General features: G+C 46.2%; 2 protein-coding genes across 2 annotated transcripts in view; both read right to left on the reverse strand.

Annotated features, from left to right (window-relative positions):
- NEK9 (NIMA-related kinase 9) overlaps window positions 1-6,206 on the reverse strand; it is a 31,956-nt gene extending 25,750 nt beyond the window's left edge. The window contains exon 1 of the mRNA XM_009319491.1: window positions 6,132-6,206. Within this exon, the coding sequence (XP_009317766.1) occupies window positions 6,132-6,206 (75 nt within the window). The remainder of the gene's footprint in view (window positions 1-6,131) is intronic.
- On the reverse strand, window positions 5,203-18,726 carry TMED10 (transmembrane emp24-like trafficking protein 10 (yeast)). The gene is made up of 5 exons (XM_009319493.1): window positions 18,713-18,726; window positions 16,028-16,188; window positions 11,460-11,533; window positions 7,195-7,321; window positions 5,203-6,718 (listed from the first exon to the last, which is right to left on the reverse strand). Exons 1-5 carry the CDS (start codon window positions 18,724-18,726, stop codon window positions 6,597-6,599), a joined length of 498 nt encoding a protein of 165 aa, XP_009317768.1. The 3' UTR covers window positions 5,203-6,596.
- Window positions 18,727-19,572: the final 846 nt, after the last annotated feature.

Consider the following 19,572-nt stretch of genomic DNA (forward strand, 5'->3'; position numbering starts at 1 on the left):
GGGCCCCGGCCCCGCCGCCTCCCCGAAGCCAGATTCAAAGCGTGGCAAAACCAGCGCTGTGAGCAATGCAGCGCTCGGAATTGAGCGCAGGCTGCCGAAGCCATCTTCCGCCGCCCCCTCCAACCCGTTGCCTAATAAAACCCGTGTAACGCACAGGTTGCCGCAACGCTGGGTGGAGAAGTTACTTTACTTCCCAAGAAGTCAGGAGTGCAAGGTCGTTTTCCTAAAAAGCTTTCAAATTATATTTTGGTAATAAAAAAACTGTCTGAAGTAACTGATTTATATCAAAAAAAGTCATTACTGTTTCTTACTGCACAGATGTTAGCTTCCCCTTAACTGTACTACACATAATACACATTATTGAAAAATAATTGCTACAAGGGGGAACACACCAATAAACACCACAACTGTATCCCAAGCTCAAAGATCTGCTGGAAAGATGAGGGCACCTGCGGCGGACACACGTTCCGCACCGTTAACAAAACACAGCAGCGTCCCTTACCCTGCCACTCACGATTCGTGACATTTCTCTCTAGCCAAGAGGAAATAAACTGAAAGCTTCATAAATAACAGTTTAGATCTGGAGCTGCAGTAACTTCTCTGTCATAAGGAAGTATTAGCAACCTTAATCTTAGGTGATTTATTTTCTTTATCGATAATGCCATCATCATTTCAATATTTTGCTTTCAAACTTCAGCAGTCACAACCACCGATGGGAAAGCGGAGTTGAACGATGGGAAACATCCACTTCAGGACAGGTGATCCTACACTTACAGAAGACGTCAGGAACTGAAGCACAAATCCCTAAAACCAGGTACAACAGAGCCTGGTTAGCTCTCATCCCGCTACCTTGGGAAGATGCTTTATTGCTCAGAGCATGAAACAATGAGCGGGGTTCCTTGCAATGTGGTGAGGGTTAAAGGGCTGTTCAACATTATACACGCCTATTTTAAGAGTGAGTAGCTTATCCACCAGTTTATTTGCTGTGCATCGTAACTAATTCCATACAAAGATGTTGTCTTTCCAAGCAGCAAAGACAGCATGTCAGTTTTGGAATAAAGGAGATTGCAGGAACGCAGAAAAAAGCTCAGACATGTTCTGTTAAGGACCATTCACTCCCTCCACTGCAACGGGAATACCTGGCAAAATGTCATCCAGCAAATAATAATAATTTAAAAAGAAATCTAGATGGCAAAATCTCACTGAAATACGATTAAGGAATCTCGAACAGTTGTAGAAAATCAGAAGACTAATTAAAAAAGTAAATCTTCATTTTTCCGATTTGAAAAGTAAAGTTATCTTGCCCATTATTATCTACAGTATCGTACAAATTCTTCTGTGAAATGATCACAGTAGTAGCTACAATCAGGTTTAGCCACCCCACAGTGTTGCCTTTACTACGCTTTAAAAAGCACGGCAGTAATTCTCACAGCAAGATGCTCCTAAGGGAAGTAGCAGCCACTGCCCACTCAGGTTTATTGGAATATGACTGAAGAATATACACCTGACTTTACACTGAATTTTTCACTCAAGCATTTAAAGAAATCACACCACCTAGAGGCAATGTGCCATTCTGCCTCTTGCAAAATCATTACTGAAGGATGAAATTGGATAAGGGTAGGAACACTGTCATTTAAACCAAATCATAGCAAGTATCAGCCTCGGTTCAAAGATCTCATTCATGGTTCTCAGAGTCAAGACAGTACATTGATTATGTTACTAACACAAGGAAAGAGCAGCCCATACTGAGAAGGAAGAAATGACAAGGCATCTACATGGTTAATTATAATTAAGACGACACCACCATGAGATTCCAGTTACATATGTACAGCAAATATCTTACACTTGGGGGAAGATTATCCAAACAAAGTATATTCGGGGGAAATAAAAGACAGAGCGGCTGGTACGGGTGAGAAAACCCTAGAGGGTAAAGCTCTGCAAACACAAGCACGCCCTCCCCTCTGCCTGCCTCATCTGTGTGGAAGCTTTAGGAACAGCACCCCCCGTATAACCAAGAAAAACCAAGTTCATCTCATTATAATTCCAGCAGAACCTCCTGGTGCAGCTTATGCAAACATCACATAATGCAACCGATTTAAAAGCTCAGGGAAACGGTACCTCAGGAATATCAGCTATGAAAGGAAATTAAGTGACAAGAAACCGCAGAACTGAGACTGAGCAATGTGAGCATGGTTCTATCGTTGCCTTTTTTGAGTAACATGCCCCCAAAGGAAGTTATTCAACATATACATTTTATTGCAAAAACTGAAATACAAGTCAGATGGGTCCTTCAGGACACAGCAGCTTTCTCCAAACATGAGCTAAACAAATGATCCTCATAGCAAAGATCACTGGGACAGACACCTAGAGATCACAGGTCTTCTGGCAGGCTGTGTCAGCAATCTGGAAGTGTAGAAGCTAATGCATTTCGTTTACGGTGATAAACCACATGGACCTCTGGCAACAGAAGGAGTAAAACCAGGCATCAATTACTGCCATTTTGCAGAAAGTTTAAGTCACTTCAGCTGCAGCTGAAACAGCAACTCCTAGCAAGTGCAACAGACTTCCAGTGCAAAGCAAAACAGGCTTCCTACAAACACTGCTGAGCAAATCCAAGTATTTTAGTGCTGCAGCAAGAGCTTGGGCTCACCTGTTTCAGGTTTACAAAAAGGTCCAAGAAATGCCAACAGGCAGTTTTTCTAAATCCTCTGCTCCTTCCCCCTTCCTCAGAAAAAGGCAGGCCTGCCAGAGCCACCGCACCACCACCAGTGGTGGTTTGGGGGAGGAAGAACAGAACAAGCACAAGCCTAACAAATTTTTCAGGTGGAGAAGGGGCAGCAGACAAAACTACCAACGCTGAACTCCTGCAGTCTTCACCAGACCCAACTTTTTTTCTCCTGTGAAAGATGTATCCATTTCAGGTTTGTGCTCTCTCCTTCCCAACAAGCCACCTTCAACATAGGGGAAGCGCATTTCCCAGAGACTTTGTTCACTAAGGGCAAGGCCGTCTCAGGCGTCTGAAAGACAAGTACAGCAGAGGGACACAACTGAAGATATGAGAGAGACAGAAATACATCACATGAACTGGCAGGGGTGAAGAGAGGCCACACTACTCTCCCAAACCTCTGCTGCAGGACCCCGTGAAATACACAGGCAGGAATCCCCTAACGATCTTGCCAACCAGTTGCCAAACTAGTTTGAGTCGAAAGTCCCTGATCTGCCAGTTAGGAGACAACGCAGGTGTTATACACTTGGGTTATTTCTCACATACCTGAGCAGCTTGTAAGAAACGAGCAGAGTGTGTAAAATGCTCATCCCCTCACACATGCACGCACACAGCAGCTGCAGCAGGCGCTTTGTACAGGGTGCAGCCTACGTTGGCACAGGAGGAGGGGGAATGCGAAGATATACCTTACTTAGGAATGCTCACGCGCTGTGTTAAGTAGTGTGATAATTAAATCGTTAGTCACATTGACAAGTGGGTGGAAGAGGCTGGAAACATCTGATGCAGTTTGCTGCAGGCAATTATAGATTTACCAGCGATGCATCTGTCACACACAAAGATAGGCTCAGACCCAAGGATCTGCAACAGCTCAACTTTAGCCCATTTCCCAGAAGTAAAATGGAACGAAGGCACCAGCTCTGCATCTGCAGTGCTGTAAAACAGCCCAGACCCACCGCCAACCTACCGCATGAGAACAACTGTACGATTTCACATACTCAATCATATATTCATCCGGGCAAGAACTTGCAGAGGCTAATCCTTATCCAAAGATCTGTGAATTTCTCTTCTTGAAATTCTTCCTGATACTACTAACTGGTTATGTAGCACTTATGAGCCCCCAGTCCTGTTACGTGGCATACCTCACTTGGCTACTACATGACAAAAGGCTTGCAGGCTCAGCAGAGATCTGACAACAGTTCGGTAAATACCTAACCACTCTCTTCAGTAAGCATCTGCCACTCACATAGGACCAAGTCATCTTTGCAACAATTTAAAATTTCCTCTAAAGCACAAAACAAAGTAATTCCATTTGTCTTAGTAAACTCCATTTTACATGGGAGCTGACAGTGAAAAACTGGATCTTGTACTCTAGAGCACCAGCCCTGTTTCACTATCAGCCTCAAAATTCCTCCGCACAGAGGGATATAACTAGGAAGGGGGGGGGGGGGGGGGGCGGAGACAGCAGAAGAGACGACCCCACGTGAAAAAAGTAAACAAATGGTAACCTGTACTAGAGACACCTTGCTTGCTGTGCTGGTCCCATTCCGCAGAGAAGCCCATGCAGACAGTACCTTTCCCCGAGTCTGGAATTCTCAAATTCTTCAGAAATTAACTGTTGCTAGAGAAACCCAAAGCCTTGCGGGGGGCCTGTGTACTTGCTGCTTCCTGCCACAGGTCAGCTTGCAGGGAACAGCAGTCAGTAGGAATGAGCACAAAGAGGAGAAGACTCACACGGACAACTGAGGTGGGTTGTTTTTCCCCAAAGAAATTTTATTTGACAAAGTTGACAAAAATCCCCCAACCAGTCATTACAGGTAAATCCACACCAGCCCCCCACACCTGCTCCCCAGTAACCATACCAGTACAGTGAAGATCAAAACGCAACACCAGAATGATGATAGTGTAACAGTCACCTGGGGAACTTAAGGCCTCGCCACCATTTTTAAGATAAAGATAATCTTTGTACTCGGATAAGGACGGGGAGAGGATATCAAAACAGACAAGACTGAAAAAGCCCCTTTCTTGAACTGTCTTTTCAAGTTATACAAAAACAAAAGCAAAACCTTAACAGATCTACAGGCTTCAAACTGTAGGACCTAAAACTACCTTCAAATGACTTCTGTAATTCAGTCCTGTGGCATCACTGCTGTTCTGCACTGTAACAGCTTTCAAAAACGTACAAGGATAAAATGGATGCAAGGGCAGAGGAGTAGACTTGGGTTCTTAATATGGCTTTATCAAAAAAGAAACAAATTAAAAGCAATCTAAACACTTGCCAGTGGAACTAACAACTCCAGGAATTTGGCAATGGCAAAGGGGAGGCAAAGTACTAATGTATTTAGATGACAGGAGGTCATCTTTTCATCCTCTTTCCTATTGCCTCACGCTGGACAACCGTTTCCTTCCCAGCAGTAGATCAGATTCAGGTCAGAAATTATAAAACCATGCTTTTTTCAAAATGGTAGCCCAGGCTAGGCACATGACACCAGAATGCTCTGCTGCTGCACCATTAAAAAAACTGAAGAAATGCAGAGAAGGTGAAAGAATTTTAATCACTGCCTAAAAACTGCAGCATGTAAGTCCGGAAGTTAACCTGCCTGTTTTTTCCCAGCCTGGCTTATTTAACATCATGCCATCTGGATGGCTGAGAAATGACAAGAAGCTGCTTGCTCTCTCTCTAGTACTGCATAGGAGAACAATTCTCTGTTCAGACAGAGAAGTTCTCTGTCAGACTCCCCCCAGATGTAGAATTAGCCTATTCCTACCCCGTACTGCTTTTCTGAGTTCATCCACATTCTTCCAACTCCTCTGCCAATCTGCAAAGCACCCTTGCACCCTCAGACCTCAACGCATGGTACAGGCCCTCGTGCTTCACATGAGCAGCAGCCCACCTTGCTTTGAGGTCTCAGAAAGTGATATTAAGCCAGCTACCTGCCGAATAAACGCTACACTGTTAGATGAGAAAAGGCTCCTGCTCAATGTAAGACCAAGTTTCCTAGCATAACGTGCTCCTATTTGCTCTGTGACTGTATCTGACTGAGGCCTCCTGTCTGCACAAAAGGCCGTCCCTGACCAAGGCTTTCAGGAAAGCTGCTGCATCATTTCAGAACAAGAGAGGCAAATCCAAGACAAACACGTGGAGCAAGGGCGGGACCCAAGGCTGGACAGCTTATTTGAGCAAAGAAGACTTCTCCTTTCCAAGCTCAAACATGTTCCCAAGTCCTCCTTCCAAGGCTCCCCTTCCTCCAGGCTGAACCACCGTATGCTCAAGTGCCCTGACCTGTCAGCACAAAGACACCAGCTCCCACAGGGAGAAACACAGAGGTCCACAACAGGGACCAAACCTTGGACCTCCCTCTATCCTCAGGCCCTGCTGGAAGGGTGAATCCTATTGCTCTGCACTCACCTCCATTTGCTTGAGGCTTATATCCCAGCTGGTCAGAACAGGGAGTCCCCCGCTCTGCCCCGGTGCTAGCTGCATGGCACCTAAAGAGCTCAGCAGGGTCAAGTGGCTCAGAGTAACACTACAGTCACAGGCAGATGGGAGACCTCATCAAGCCAAGATTATAAAAGGAGAACAGACAGCGCAAGAACTTGCTGCAGCTGTCATGGAAACATCTTTTTTTATTTAATCGCTGCCCCAGGAATCCCCAAACCCATCACAACCTCCCCCACCCTCAGCATCCAACAAGATTTCAGAAGTCCCCCGTTGCCTCCAATGTTTAGGCTCCCCTCCCCCTTTAGGGTCCAAGTATCTGCAGAAAAGCTCCAGTCAGTGGGTATCATCTGTGAGATGGCTCCAGGGGGCCATGGCTGGGTCCCAGCGGTGTCCAGCTGGGTCTGAGAGGCAGGGGGAGGAGGACTTGCTCCTTTACTCAATCAGTTTCTTGGCCTTGAAGAAGCGACGCAGGTAGAAAACCTGCCAGGTGGCCAGTCCAATGAGACAGCACATGGAGAAAATGCTGAAGTACAGAACCCGGGTGTTTGTCGACTCTGAAACAGACAACAAACCATTGCACGGGAGTCTGACATCACAGGATGTGCCTCAGGAGGGCAAAGTTCCCAGGATTTTCTCTCCCCACCCGTACAAAACTTCAAAGGCAAGATATCATACAGCATGAAGGCAAGGGCACCCAAGCACCAGCAGTACTTGAGAATAAAAGCAGAGGGAACAACGAGAAGGATGAGAGGGAACAAGGCGAAACTGTGGTTAATAGGCAACATTAAATGGTACAGAGTAATTCACATTGGGAATGGAGACAGAAAGAAATGATTTCTAGAAATGGGACACACAAGACTCAGTGACTGCTTCAGAAGGAGAGAAATACCAGCAGGTTTCCCTTACTAGGAACAGAACAGACAGAGACCACTATAATTGCTTGATCTCCAAATGCTGTCCTAATAACACGTTCAGCAGAAGTAAGTGGTCTTAGAGCTCCATCCCTCTGAAGGAGCACACAGTCTCTTACCATTCGTGTCCCTCATCTCCTCTTCTCGTTTCTTCATATAGGCAAAGTCGTTAACAATGGACTCTGAAAGATCTTCCAGGCGCCTCAATTCTACTTCCAGAGGCTTCAACTTCTCCACTTTAGCAATCTAGAAAACAGAAGAGCGAGGCAATCACTGAGCCAAAACCAAAGCTCCCACATGGACTTTTACTGCCAGTTTGAACCACTCCTCCTCACGTACTACAGATCTGGGGCATCCTTCCCCTAGGGAAACACCTCTACAAACCAGAAACTACCATTGCATAAAACACTATCTCTTCTCCCACCTGTTCTCTGAAACACACTTTCCTACTACTCCTCCTACACAACGGAGGAGCACAGTATGCATACAAGCACATTTCTTCCTTATTCGGCCTAATGTTAGCTTATTCACAGTTGGCTTCTGAGGAGTGGGTAGAAGAACTTGCCACATGACTAAACCTCCAGTGAACAGAAGTCACAGACTGAAATACAGGTGACTAACTTACATACGCATACGATATTGTTCTGCAGGCACACACAATATTAGCATCAAGACTCACTTTGCTAACTGTTGCCGCATGCCCCAGAAAGCACAGGCAGCCTGATTCCCAGTAGTAGTGATTACACCCACAAGAGCTCAGGGCTTTTATCACTTAGACTGATAACCTCAAGGGCAGCGTATGCTCTCGGTAGGGACCACGCAGCTACAAAGTGCTCCATCTGCCTCAAGCCACTAGGTGACGCTGCTGGAATACTTACGGGACGGGCTGCCTTTGAGCCAGTTTGAAAGAAAAATACACTTCCCTTACAAAAGCTGGCTTTATAGGACACCATTTTTGTGCAGAACATGCCACCCACAGTCCTACAAGTCACAGACTTGTATCCAAAAAGAAAAATCCACAGGAAGTTCAATTAGAAAGCACAGTACACAACAGAAACTATTTAAAGTTGAATGTGTAAACATGTGTCCCTGCCCCAGTCCTGGCTGTAACCTGACTACACCTTATGTAAAATTTGTGACACAAGGACATTACTCAAAGGAAGCTAACTGCAATTCCTGCCACTGCTACAGGGTAGGGTTTGGGTAACTCTGGTTCTTGCGTAGAATTTGTCACTATTACCAACGAGTGACAGGCCCCCACCATGAAGGCCAGATGCCCTGTCTCTGAATAATGCATCAGAAGAAAGATGCGCTACAGAAAACACATGGAGCACCTGCAGCTCACTACCGGTCTCACCGTCACACAGGATTACTCAGGCATAAGCTGCAGGACAGCATCCCTCAGTGGTCCAGGTGCTGACAGGCAGGCAACAGGGCACCCAGGGTGCAGGCATCCCCAAAACCAGAGGCAGCTGCCTGGGCATCAGAGACCACCTGAAGAGACGCTTGTGACCAGGCCGGTGCTAGCTAATCAGCCATTTCACCAAAAGGTCTTCCCATGACACGTGTATCCTGGCAAGCAGCAGGCCCTCAAGCAGTCATCTGAGGATTTTTATGCTGAGGTGAGCTGTATATTACAGCTCTGCCAGCACAGCAGTGTCAATTGGGAGTACATTTGTGAGGAGGGGTAGGAAATGGGAAGCTAAACCCCTCCCGCTTTCTAGTCAATAGGTTGTACTGACAAAACCCTGTCGCCTGGACACATACCTGCCAGCAGAGATTTGCTGAAAAACTGGCCCCAGTATAAGTGTGCCTATGGCCCAGACTCTGCTGACACAGATAGAGCAGCAGGTCTGTAACACACACAAGGTCTCAGGCATCTGTACTGATAAGCTAACCCTGCATTGACCGGCTCCATTATCCTCCTAGAGGGCACTTTTCCTCATTCACAGAGGGCTACAAAGGTTCCACTGGGAAAAAACAAGGCTTGTCTGCTCCATCCTGCATCCCTTCAGCTGTTCTTAATAAGTGTAGCTAGAAACATGTGATAGCTACTTTCAGTCCTGCATGTACTCCGAGACGCACATCCTGGAACCTCTTTCATCCTTAGTGAAGCCAATATGCACAGCTGCTCCAAGGGATTTTGTAAAAAGCCCACCAAGCATCTGTGATGGTGGAACACCATCATCCTAGAAGAAACATCTGGACCACCAGAACAACTGAGACAACAAGTCCACTGAACTTCTCAGGGGCCACACAAAGATTCATCAAAGCCTAACTTTCTTCCGAGCATAGAAAGAGACACACTATAGCCAAGAATTGGCAAGGAGTAGCTGATCTGGAAAGGAACCTAGATCGCCAAGCCTTCTTGGTGACCTCTGAAACGTCTTTTCACTTTTCCCTACCTTCACTGAATGGAGAAAGTTATTCCTCTCTACCCCAGAGAACTAAGGGTAACCATGCAGTTAGGTTTTCTAACCCAGCTCATTCTCCCAGTTGCTTTGCTCCAAGAATGTCTGGATCTATGAAAGCTTATGAAGCTGGACTTGGGACATCACCCCTCCTCTCACTGCATATATCCATGCACAAGCAGGACAGTATCAGTGAGCCTTGTTCAACTCCCTGCATCAAGTCTCCTTGCAGCAGTTCAACAAGAAGAACTGGGGGGGAGGGGGGGGAGGGGAAGACAAGTCACTGGTACCTTACAGCAGATGAACATCACAAGCAAAAGGCTCAAAAAGGCAGCAATTCCAGGAGAGAAACCTGAGCAACAGTCCTCCCCTCTGAGGCCTTACAGCAACCTGTCAAGTCAAAACCCACAAATACTACAGCAACCTGAGGAGAGGACAAAAAAAAGAAAACACTGCAAAGCAGTGTGGCTAAACATCCGTAGCAGCTATACAAACAGTAAACCAGTTTGAGTCCTTTACAGACACACTGCTCAAGAAGGCTCAACACAGTCTGCTACCTTGAGAGGTCCTCACAAGTCCAGGATGCTTGCCAGCACTGCCAAGATCTGCATTTGGTACCAGGTGGGACTGCAAGTCTAAATTCTTATCCCGTGTTTGTCCATGGACCTTTCCATTGATCTAACTACACTGACGAGCATAATGTATACTTATTTCTATTCCAAGATAGTTTTATCAGTACAACCAGTGAATACCTAGATAGATGGGCATAAGAGAACCTTTCTGCCTAGGGACAATGCTTCTAAGTAGCACTACAGTAATGTAACTTGGAGTACGCTGCAGGATTGTATTCAAAGAGATTCTGTAAATGTAGTCACCATAATACTCCCAGTTACGCTCTCAGGGGTCATCCCGTAAGATTTCAACTTCTTGTAATCCTTCAGTAGCTGATTGCCAGACAGCTGGCCCAATGATTGCTCTGCTCTTCTCTGACCCCAAGCACTTTTTTATTCTCCATGTAGGATGTGCTCTAGACTGACTTAAGCCACGCAGGACCAGCTAGCCCAAAGCTCAAAAGGATATAAAAACTCCAGCATGCTCATCTCAGAAATTCGTTCGTTTTCTAACTGCCACCATACACAGCCTCCTCTGCTACCACTCTCCTCCCTAAGGCATCTCCCACACTGCTGTGCGCAGTGGACACAGCAATCATTTGCAGGAACCTTTCTTCACCAACAACTTTCATTTTCTCAGGCACAGGCTCTGTGCCGGGGGCTGATGGACCCCAAATTCTAGTGAGCCAAAAGCATAGTAGCAGCCACCAAAATTCAGCATCCAACCAGCCAGGACTGTCCCAGCCACAAAGCAACCGCTATTCCACACAGCTGGCTCTTGGGTCTAAGAAAGTTATGTCCTCCTAAGATGGAAACGTTTAGGCTTTATGCCTGTTTGCAATGTCACACCTTCAAACCAAATACCCATTTCACACCAGCTACTACTCTGCCAAACACCTTTACACTGATACACTGCTGGTTCTTCAAATGCACAAGTGCCATTTCAGGGCTGTTGAGCCAGTACATCTTACAGTCAGGAAGGTAAGAAGAGTAACAACGCAACTTGACCTTTAGGAGGATCTGATATTAACCTAAAATGCCCTCCACTGCTGGGGCTGGAGAAACTTCACATTTCAGTCTCTTGTTGCCTCTAATACTTATGCCCAGAAGCTGGGTCATGCTGTCCCAGCAAAGAAATTCACACATTAGGCTCCAGTTCCCAGAGTACAGAATTAATTTCAGTTGATGTTTGTCTTTTTTTTGCTCCCTTAACACATGCGGCTTCACTGGAATTGTAGGTTGCAGACAGGCTTTCATCACCACTGGGAAAATAGCTTCCCATCATGAGCCCCAGATCTACAAATGGCATCACGTGAGTGCCGGGAAAGGGGAGCCTGCAGTGCAGGCAGCCAGGGGACATACCTCCTCGTAGTTCTTTGCCTCAACTCCATGCTTCATATCCAGAATCACGAGCTGGTCCGGCATCCTCCCTGTTCCTGGAAGCATAATGAAAGGATTCATTGTGTGAAACATTCAGCCTGCCAGGAAATCACCAGCTCTCCCCACCACTGAGGAAGAACTCACTCCCCTCCCCTCCCTCCATGTCTGCAGCTAACTGCGGAGGCAGCACAGTCCAGCCTAAAAATACAGAGACTTTACAATAAATCCTGGCTGAAGGAGAGCCTCCCAAAGATAATGAGAACAAGCTGTAACTAAAAGTGCTAAGTGTGTGTAGGATGCAAATCACTGTAAAAACTGCAGAGGATTAGAAGATGAATACCAGCTGCTATAAGACAGCCTGGCGAAAGACAAGTCATCCGAGGGACAAATATTCAACTGGGAAGCCCACGTTCCTCCTAGCAGGAAGTGCACCGGCAATTTGTCAAGGTTACTGGGGTTGTATATGATTTTCATTCAAAGGAGCAGAAGGTAAACTGTTCTAATTGAAGAATATGGCATATGGGGACTACTGATCCTTGCATGCTGCACTATCTGCAGAAATGAAGGCAATCCCTTTACTAACATATTTTTTCAGGGAAAGAACAGTTCAGATGTCCGAGACCCACACTGCTAATGCAAACCCCGAGATGGCAAGAGGCTTCTGAAGCCAGGAAAACACCACTTCAGAGAACTGCCAGCTGGAGCCGCACAAGTAGGATAAGGCTGCAGTCAACAGCACAGTAGGTATCTTTTAAGGCTAGGGACACTTACAGCTAATAGTTTCTTTTAACTGCTACAAACTGTCACATCTGAGAACATTCACAAGAGGGAAAAAAAATATATAGGATAGGCATGTAAGATACCCTGAAGAATGCAGCACATCAGCTGACCCGAGTATCATATTCCACTATACCACCCACCAAGAAAATGTCTGTACATAACACATGCCCAAATCCCAGCACATTGGGGCATACAGTTGTCCTCAGCTGGCTGCCAGCAAAACACAAGGTCTGAATTCACTTATACTATGAATTTCAGAGTCTTTGTCCAGGAGCATGTCCAATACTCACACTTTGCCTTAGGAGGCTGCCAGGTGGATGTTCCCTCAGTCCACAAACAAATTCAATGTAAAGGTTACACTGGGTCACTCCAGCCGGAGCTAGGAGGGTACTCCAGATCTTCAATACAACATCCTCAAATTTTCTCTCTTCCCACTGAACAGCTCTTCAACACCAGAGTAGAATCATCTCCACCTTCTACTGTTAGCAGAACATGGAATAACCTACTGACAAGATGGTCCATATCAACTACAAACTGTTTCTTCAATTTCCTGAGGGATACAGGAGCTCAAAATTCAAACCCAGCTATGTAAGAGCCTAATGGATAAATTAGGATTAGGATGGAATTTCTGGTTTTCTTATACAAGACCGGTTACTGTAAAAACAAACTAAAATCCCAGCACTGCTGTTTAACAAACAGGCTGTATACAATCACCCAGTGCTCCTTTCTCCAACCAGAAGTTTTGATCACTTATGCCATACATATACCAGCATGCTGGGAGACTGGCAGGTAGGACAGCCAACAGTAGCTGCAGAAGAAAATTCAGAGCACACAGTGAGAGGCTTTTTTAATGTTGTTTAAATTACAGCAACTTGGGTGGAGAGCTGGCGCTTCCAGGAAGAGATGAGAAAGATGAAAAGGCCCGTGAACAGAACAGAACTGGAAGGATTTATCTGTCAGGCTGGAAGGGAGAGCTGCCAAGAGGCAGTAGGAAAGCAGAAACTTTAGAGCTGCTGGGTGCAAAGGGATGGAAAGCAGACATTCTGCAAGAGGTTAACATTGTCAGGGACTGGCCTGGAAAAACTCAGCCTGCTCTTCTACAAGTTCCCTGAGCCCAAGGTACTAGGCAGCTCCCTTCATGCTCATCAGATCCTCAGTAACTCCCTGCTCCTCCTGCAGCCAGGGCTTGCCGAGCAGATTGGATCAGCAGCAAAGAGAAAAACAGTTAAGTCCCAGAGACCTTGAACTAAACTGATACCTACATCTCCCAGGTGGTCTTCAAGAGGTCGTCTCACACGAGCACAGAACTGTTTCCTGGGAGATTAGGGGAGCTCCTAATTTGCAAAGTCAGTGGAAAAACAGGATGGTTGAACTGTATGTTGCAAAATTTTCCTGCAGGAATTCCAGAAAAAATGAGCCATAACACAAAGTTTGGGAAGAGAAGGATTACCGAAGGAGCAAAGAGGTAAAGATTAGCACGCAGGAAGAGCCCTAGAGGGGAGCATGTAGTGCAGGCTAGGCTGTTCATCTCAGAGATTAGCATACGGTGCGAGAGTAAGCGTGCCTGGGAACAGAGCACTAGTCAGGAAGACGGAACCCTTCCACCTTGGAAGAGGGGAAAAAAGCCTGTCATGCAAACACCCACAGCTCCAAGAAGCACCCTAAGAACTCCTCCACTCTGATAAGGTGGACCTTCTAAATAGGATCTCCTTCTCACTTCCTCTTCCTCACTTCTGTGGTTAAGGATTGAGAAACCCCAGTTGCTTAGACCCGTCAGGTCCCAACGGCTCTGGGCTTCCTCTACCAACAGTATTTCTCTCCCAGTACTCCATCAACATCTTCCTTGGCTGCTGCACTACAAGTCCTGACCACTTAGTTGATGAGACTGCGGGGAAAAAAAAAACAAACAACCTTTAAAGAGAAACATGGGGATAAAACAGCACTTGGTCAGTTCCCCCATTCCCATGCTGACCTTATAGAGGAAACAAGGCACTTCTTTGTGACATGGTTACTTCTTTCACGGTACCTTAACCAAGTCCTGCAGATGATCAAGCCTCACAGTGCCACCTCCCTTACTTTAACACTTCCTCACTTTCCAGCACAGGCATGGGAAATCTGGAAATACCATGCAGCATCTCTCTTTAGCAAGGAATTTGGGGCACCTGTGTCCAAAAGGAAACTGGCAGCTTGGAGGCCCCTAAAGAGAAAGCCTCCAGAAGAGGATCCAGCTTCTCAGTTGAACAGCTCTAGATTTTGGCACCTCAATGCCCCACTGGTCATCAGGTAGAATCTCCATTTAGAAATATTTTATCCCCATCAGTACTAAAAGCTTTAAAACAAACTTGCAACAATACAAGGGAGCCAGGGAATAAACATTTGCTACAATCAAAAGAGCTATAAGGGGCTCAGTCTAGGCAAGAAACCTCTGGTCACAAGCACTGAAATAAAAGTCTAGACATAACTAAAGAAAGAAGCCTTTCCCACTTCAGTGTGTGATCATATGGAAGCTATGAAAGGATTTGTGGGACTATCTGGAGACTTCCCAAATACCCAGGTGTTGGACATTAAATTACATGAGTGACTCCCAGATGAGTCACTAGTGCCTGCATGTCTTGATGTGTTAAGGAGCATTTGGAAGCCCTACTTTGGAGTGAAATAAAAGCAAAATCCTGAGCATTTGGGGTCACCGTCTTATCTGTAAAATACTACAGAAGAGGTGTTACAAGCCAGATCCTTCCCAATCCCAGCAAAGAAGATAGCCGTCTCTTTCTGGAAAGTTCTCTTCAACTTGCAAACTATTTGCATCTTATACGTGGAGCATAACAGCAAAACAGAGGCTGCCTTTCAACAGATATGAGGAATGCTGCTAGTGACTGCCCTGTGAAATCCTCTGGGATCTTTTAGGATAAGACCTAAGAAGAATCAGGTCCAGGGAGCAGAACTCTGACAGCAACTGTGAAAAGATGTGAGCACCTATGAACTTGCATGTGCTCACACCACCGCAAACAAGACTGGAGCCCACGTGTTGTTGGCTGTTTTCAGCACATTTGTCCTGAAGTTGAGCCCAGACACTCAAAGCAGCACATGCGTCACACTCACAGGAAACGAGCCTCAGCACTCGTTAGGCAACCATCCCTGCAGCACAAATGCAAGGCTGACGTCCTGCTCATTTCCCCTTCCCTTTATTGACCACTTAGAGAGCAGTTGCAGGTGCAAACCAAGGCCACATTCTCTATACGCACACATATCCCAACCCCAGAAAATGGTTGCTAACCTAATGCAGGATTGCTGCCAAGTACACATTGTGGAGACATCACGTTCCACCAAATGGGGAGAGATGGTCAGCTGGGGAGAAAGACAGGGTTCTGGAAATGGTGGCATCCTGCTCTGTCCTGGCTCAACTGCAAGATGGGGAGAAGCGTAAAAAGGGGCAAAAGCGGTATGGTTTGCTCCCCAGTACTGCCACTCATTGCAACTGTGGTGACCTCTGCGGGAGGAACACGATTCCCCTTTCAGAGGAAACCCACGTGCTCTACACGACAGCCACCGTCGTGGCACATGGTTAAGAGGATTACTGAACTTCAAATGTAACACCGACAGTAGATATTCTGTAGTGAGACTGCCCACAACCTCCTGAAGACCAGCTTTAGAAGTCAAACAGTGTTCTGCGGACCACACTCAGGATCACTTTACCCATACCCCTAATCCACACAGCTACATGAACTTGCTCAGAAGCTAGAAGCAGCCAACAGAACTTTCACTTCACTTACCCACAGGAAGCTTGCTCTCAAAACAGGCCTCAAACATATCATAGTCTTCAGTGGTGAAGGCAAACTTGCCCTTAGTGGCATCCTCCTTGGCATACAGGATGTGCCCAGCTGAGTCAGTTATCTGTAAAAGAGATAATGAGGGTGAGGAACACAGTGCCTCGCTGCCACGGGCTCACACTGCCTGTGCTACACTGGAAGAGTTCTTGTAGCACCCCTTTGGAGCTGCTGCATTCTCCTTTCAACAGTTTCCCCCCTTCCTCACAACTATATCAATTCCTCTCTTCCTCTTCCCCACTCCAGGAGCTGACAAAGTCAGAGTGCCTCTAAGGCAATTATTGACTCTTAGATTAAACAAAAAAAGAACCCTACCAAAAAACAATCAACCAACCAACCGACAAACCCCAAAACCACACCAATTCCTCTTCCTGCTACAACCTCTGAACAGAGACTACATTTAGGAACTCTAGCTGAACCAAACCGTTATTCGTTGTCTTCTTTTTGCAAGCAAAATTCATAAATTCCCAGAACAACAGAGATACGGAGAAGCCTTATGGGACAAAAAAGACTCATTCCCCAGAAGATGAAATGGAGAACGGCACATCTATTCCTCTAGAAATGAACCGTCAATGTGGCCCTGAGTTATACAAAGTTTGGGTGCCAAGATCCATAAAAGTGGGCACTTCAGAGGACAATTCAGACTACACAGACAGAATAATGACTGCTTTGCGCTAAGTCTGTGAAATTACTAAGAATAGGCAAAAACTGTACGAGGTCTACAAAAATGCTTCAACAAAGAGTAAAAAAAAAGGACACACATTTCATGATGCAGACTTGAGAATCATTGTGCTCAATTAAAGGCTCCATCCAGTTGAAACATTCTGACCATGGAGAGGGGTGAAGAAACCAATACTGCGTGAAAATCAACAGTGTGTGTTCCACTGGAATGCCTCCCAGTTTCCCTCAACTCTATCCTTCAACAGGTATGTCTGAAAAAGCATGGGTGCTAAAGTTACTAGGGTTCTTTGAAAGTCTTAGAGGTGAAGCGACTAAAAAGCTTGGGAATAATTTTAAAGGTATATAAGACAGAAGTACACAAAATAATTTGTGGTATGGAGAAGGTTAAGTCAGACATTGTCCTTTACTCTGTCTTACAACAGAAAAACAGCCTCATTTCCCTGTACAAAGGCTGTACAAAAGGGCTATGTACCCAAAACTATTCTAAGTAAACACTTTCTTCCTATTAGAACACCTAATTAACTGCCTGCCACAGGATACCACTGATACCTACCACAGGATACCGGCAGCCTGCTGGACCGGTAACGCAATCGGACCTTCACATGTATAGTGAGAGTTGCTGCATTAGGCAGGAAAAATAATAAAGTATATACATCCTCATGCCTCAGGGTACAAACCATAGCAGGCAAGACTTTAGGAACAAGCTTCTTCCACATACAGATTATCCCGTAATTGTCTGTTACGGGATTTGTTGTAGCTTCCCCTGTACCGTATGGTATTTGTCAGCGTCCAAGAACAATGAGGAGCACCGCTCTCCCGCGCTGCAGTTCCTGCTCGAAGCTCTACCTGTATTCAAGTGGTGAGCAGACGAAAGCACGCCTGTGCAGTCAGGCACAGGCAGCTGCGTTGCCACCCCCCTGCCACAAGGCACCAACACAAGCCACCTCCTGTCTGGAAGCCACCAGACTATCGGAAGCACCCAGCTCAAGTCAGCAGGCCCCACTGGAGTGCCGGGCTGTCTGCATCCGACCACGCAGACACGGTGTAAAAGGATGCGTTTTGGCCACCATACGGTGCACGCTATTCAATGGAGCGGTCCTGATTAACCAAGACGCTAGCCGCATCAGGATGATATCATATAAACTGCACACCAGGTTCTCCATCTCACTAAGTGGTGACATGAACACAGTAAAGAAAGCTCTCAAATATCCCTATTATTTTGAGCACTACTCCCTTAGGGCTTTGCAGACACCGGAGCTGATCTTTAGCTAGAACATATTATGTGGTTTGATCCATTTTTGCCCTTTGCAGCTCTAGCAATAGCCTGCTCATGAACAGGATTCTGGACAGTAAAAGCTCTGCTATCCGCTTTCATCAAAACTGAATAGCATTACCCAAATCAGCCAAATACACTGCCCATTCAGCCGGGCATGCGGGGGCAGGAGAAGCTGCTAATAGCCCAGCCAGAACGCTTGTGGGGGAGTTGACCTGAAAGAGATTTTTCATGCTATTCTAACGTTACGGTAACGCAATCCCTTACAGACAGGGCATTGTTCGCCCTTGACAAACAGCCCGACAGTTCCCCAAACCGCCAGCCTCGACAATAGGGCAGAGGCACGTGGCCGGGCCCAAGCGAGACCTTGGCCGCCCAGACGCCGCCCCTCGGCAGCCAGCTGGCAGAGCCCGCGGATTCCTCCAAAACAGAGGGTGCCACTGTTAGCGCTGGGGTTATCACACACGCAAAACTTAGCTCACCCGCAGGAACCAAACTGAGCCCGGCCAGGATTAACTACCAACCTCCCACATTCAGTGGCCTGACCCAGGGGACCGAAGCAAACCGTCCAGTGCGGAAGGAGAGAGACCACCTGCAGACATGATGTCCTGAACTAACCTTTCCCACACAGACACAAAGAGAAAGTATGCATCTAGCAGAGGGGTTACGGCACTTACAATAGGCCCAGCATGTTGGGAGGTCACAGCATACCTGAACAATAAGAAGGAAAGCAAGAATTGCATGAATTATTATTTCTCCTTTGTAGCTTTTCAAACTAGTACAGGACTTTTTTTTTTTTTTTTTTAATTTTTATTTTGCAGTTAAAATCAAATAGAACTTCCATGAGCAGTCCTACCTGGATACCAGCTTCAGCAACAAAGCCAGACTAAGACCCAAGCGTGGGATTCATTGCTTCACCACCTCCCTAGACAAGCCCTCTGTCATAAAAATGAGTTTTGGAAGAGACTGTGGGGTCAGTTGACCTAAGAGTGGGCAACCAGAGAACCAGGAGGCTTGACCACCAAGCACTTAGAAGACAGATGGGAACATGGCATTCCATCTGAAATACATGTACCTTACCAGGCAAATACTACAGCAACATTTTAAAACACTAAAGCTGTTTGGCCCTGCCTATACACAGACAAGTTTCCTCTTACAAATGATGTAAGAACTGCAGAACAAGATTTTTAAAAAAGCAGAACTCCAGAACCAGCCTTCTCTAGCCATAACCGAGCACAACGGCCAATAACCCAAGGCCTTCAGGCGTCTGTAGGCAGATGCTGGAAGGGCGACTTCATTTCGGGAGATCTCAAATCCTCACTCAGTAACACTGAGTTCAGAGACTCTCGAGCAGACCATCCTGTCTGTTTGTTTGTGTGCTTACTTTCAAAGCCTTTGGGAGCTTAGACAGAAATAAAAGACAGGCAGAGAGGTGTCACGAACTGACTGCGTAGCAACAGACCTTACTCAGCTAGTTGGGAAATTTGAAGAAAGCCTGGGGAAGGCGGAGTGTGGACAGAATTAAAGTGAAGCTGCT

The sequence above is a fragment of the Pygoscelis adeliae genome, unplaced genomic scaffold (genome assembly GCF_000699105.1).
Source record: "Pygoscelis adeliae isolate BGI_AS28 unplaced genomic scaffold, ASM69910v1 Scaffold71, whole genome shotgun sequence".
In the NCBI taxonomy this organism is placed as follows: domain Eukaryota; kingdom Metazoa; phylum Chordata; class Aves; order Sphenisciformes; family Spheniscidae; genus Pygoscelis; species Pygoscelis adeliae.

What these genes read in the sequence shown, in the direction of transcription:
- TMED10 (XM_009319493.1), bottom strand. An exon ending in TGAGAGCAAGCTTCCTGTGG is followed by an intron (nt 11,534 to 16,027) that starts GTAAGTGAAGTG and finishes TTATGCTTCCAG; the next exon opens with GAACAGGGAGGATGCCGGAC. An exon ending in AGGCAAAGAACTACGAGGAG is followed by an intron (nt 7,322 to 11,459) that starts GTATGTCCCCTG and finishes TCTGTTTTCTAG; the next exon opens with ATTGCTAAAGTGGAGAAGTT.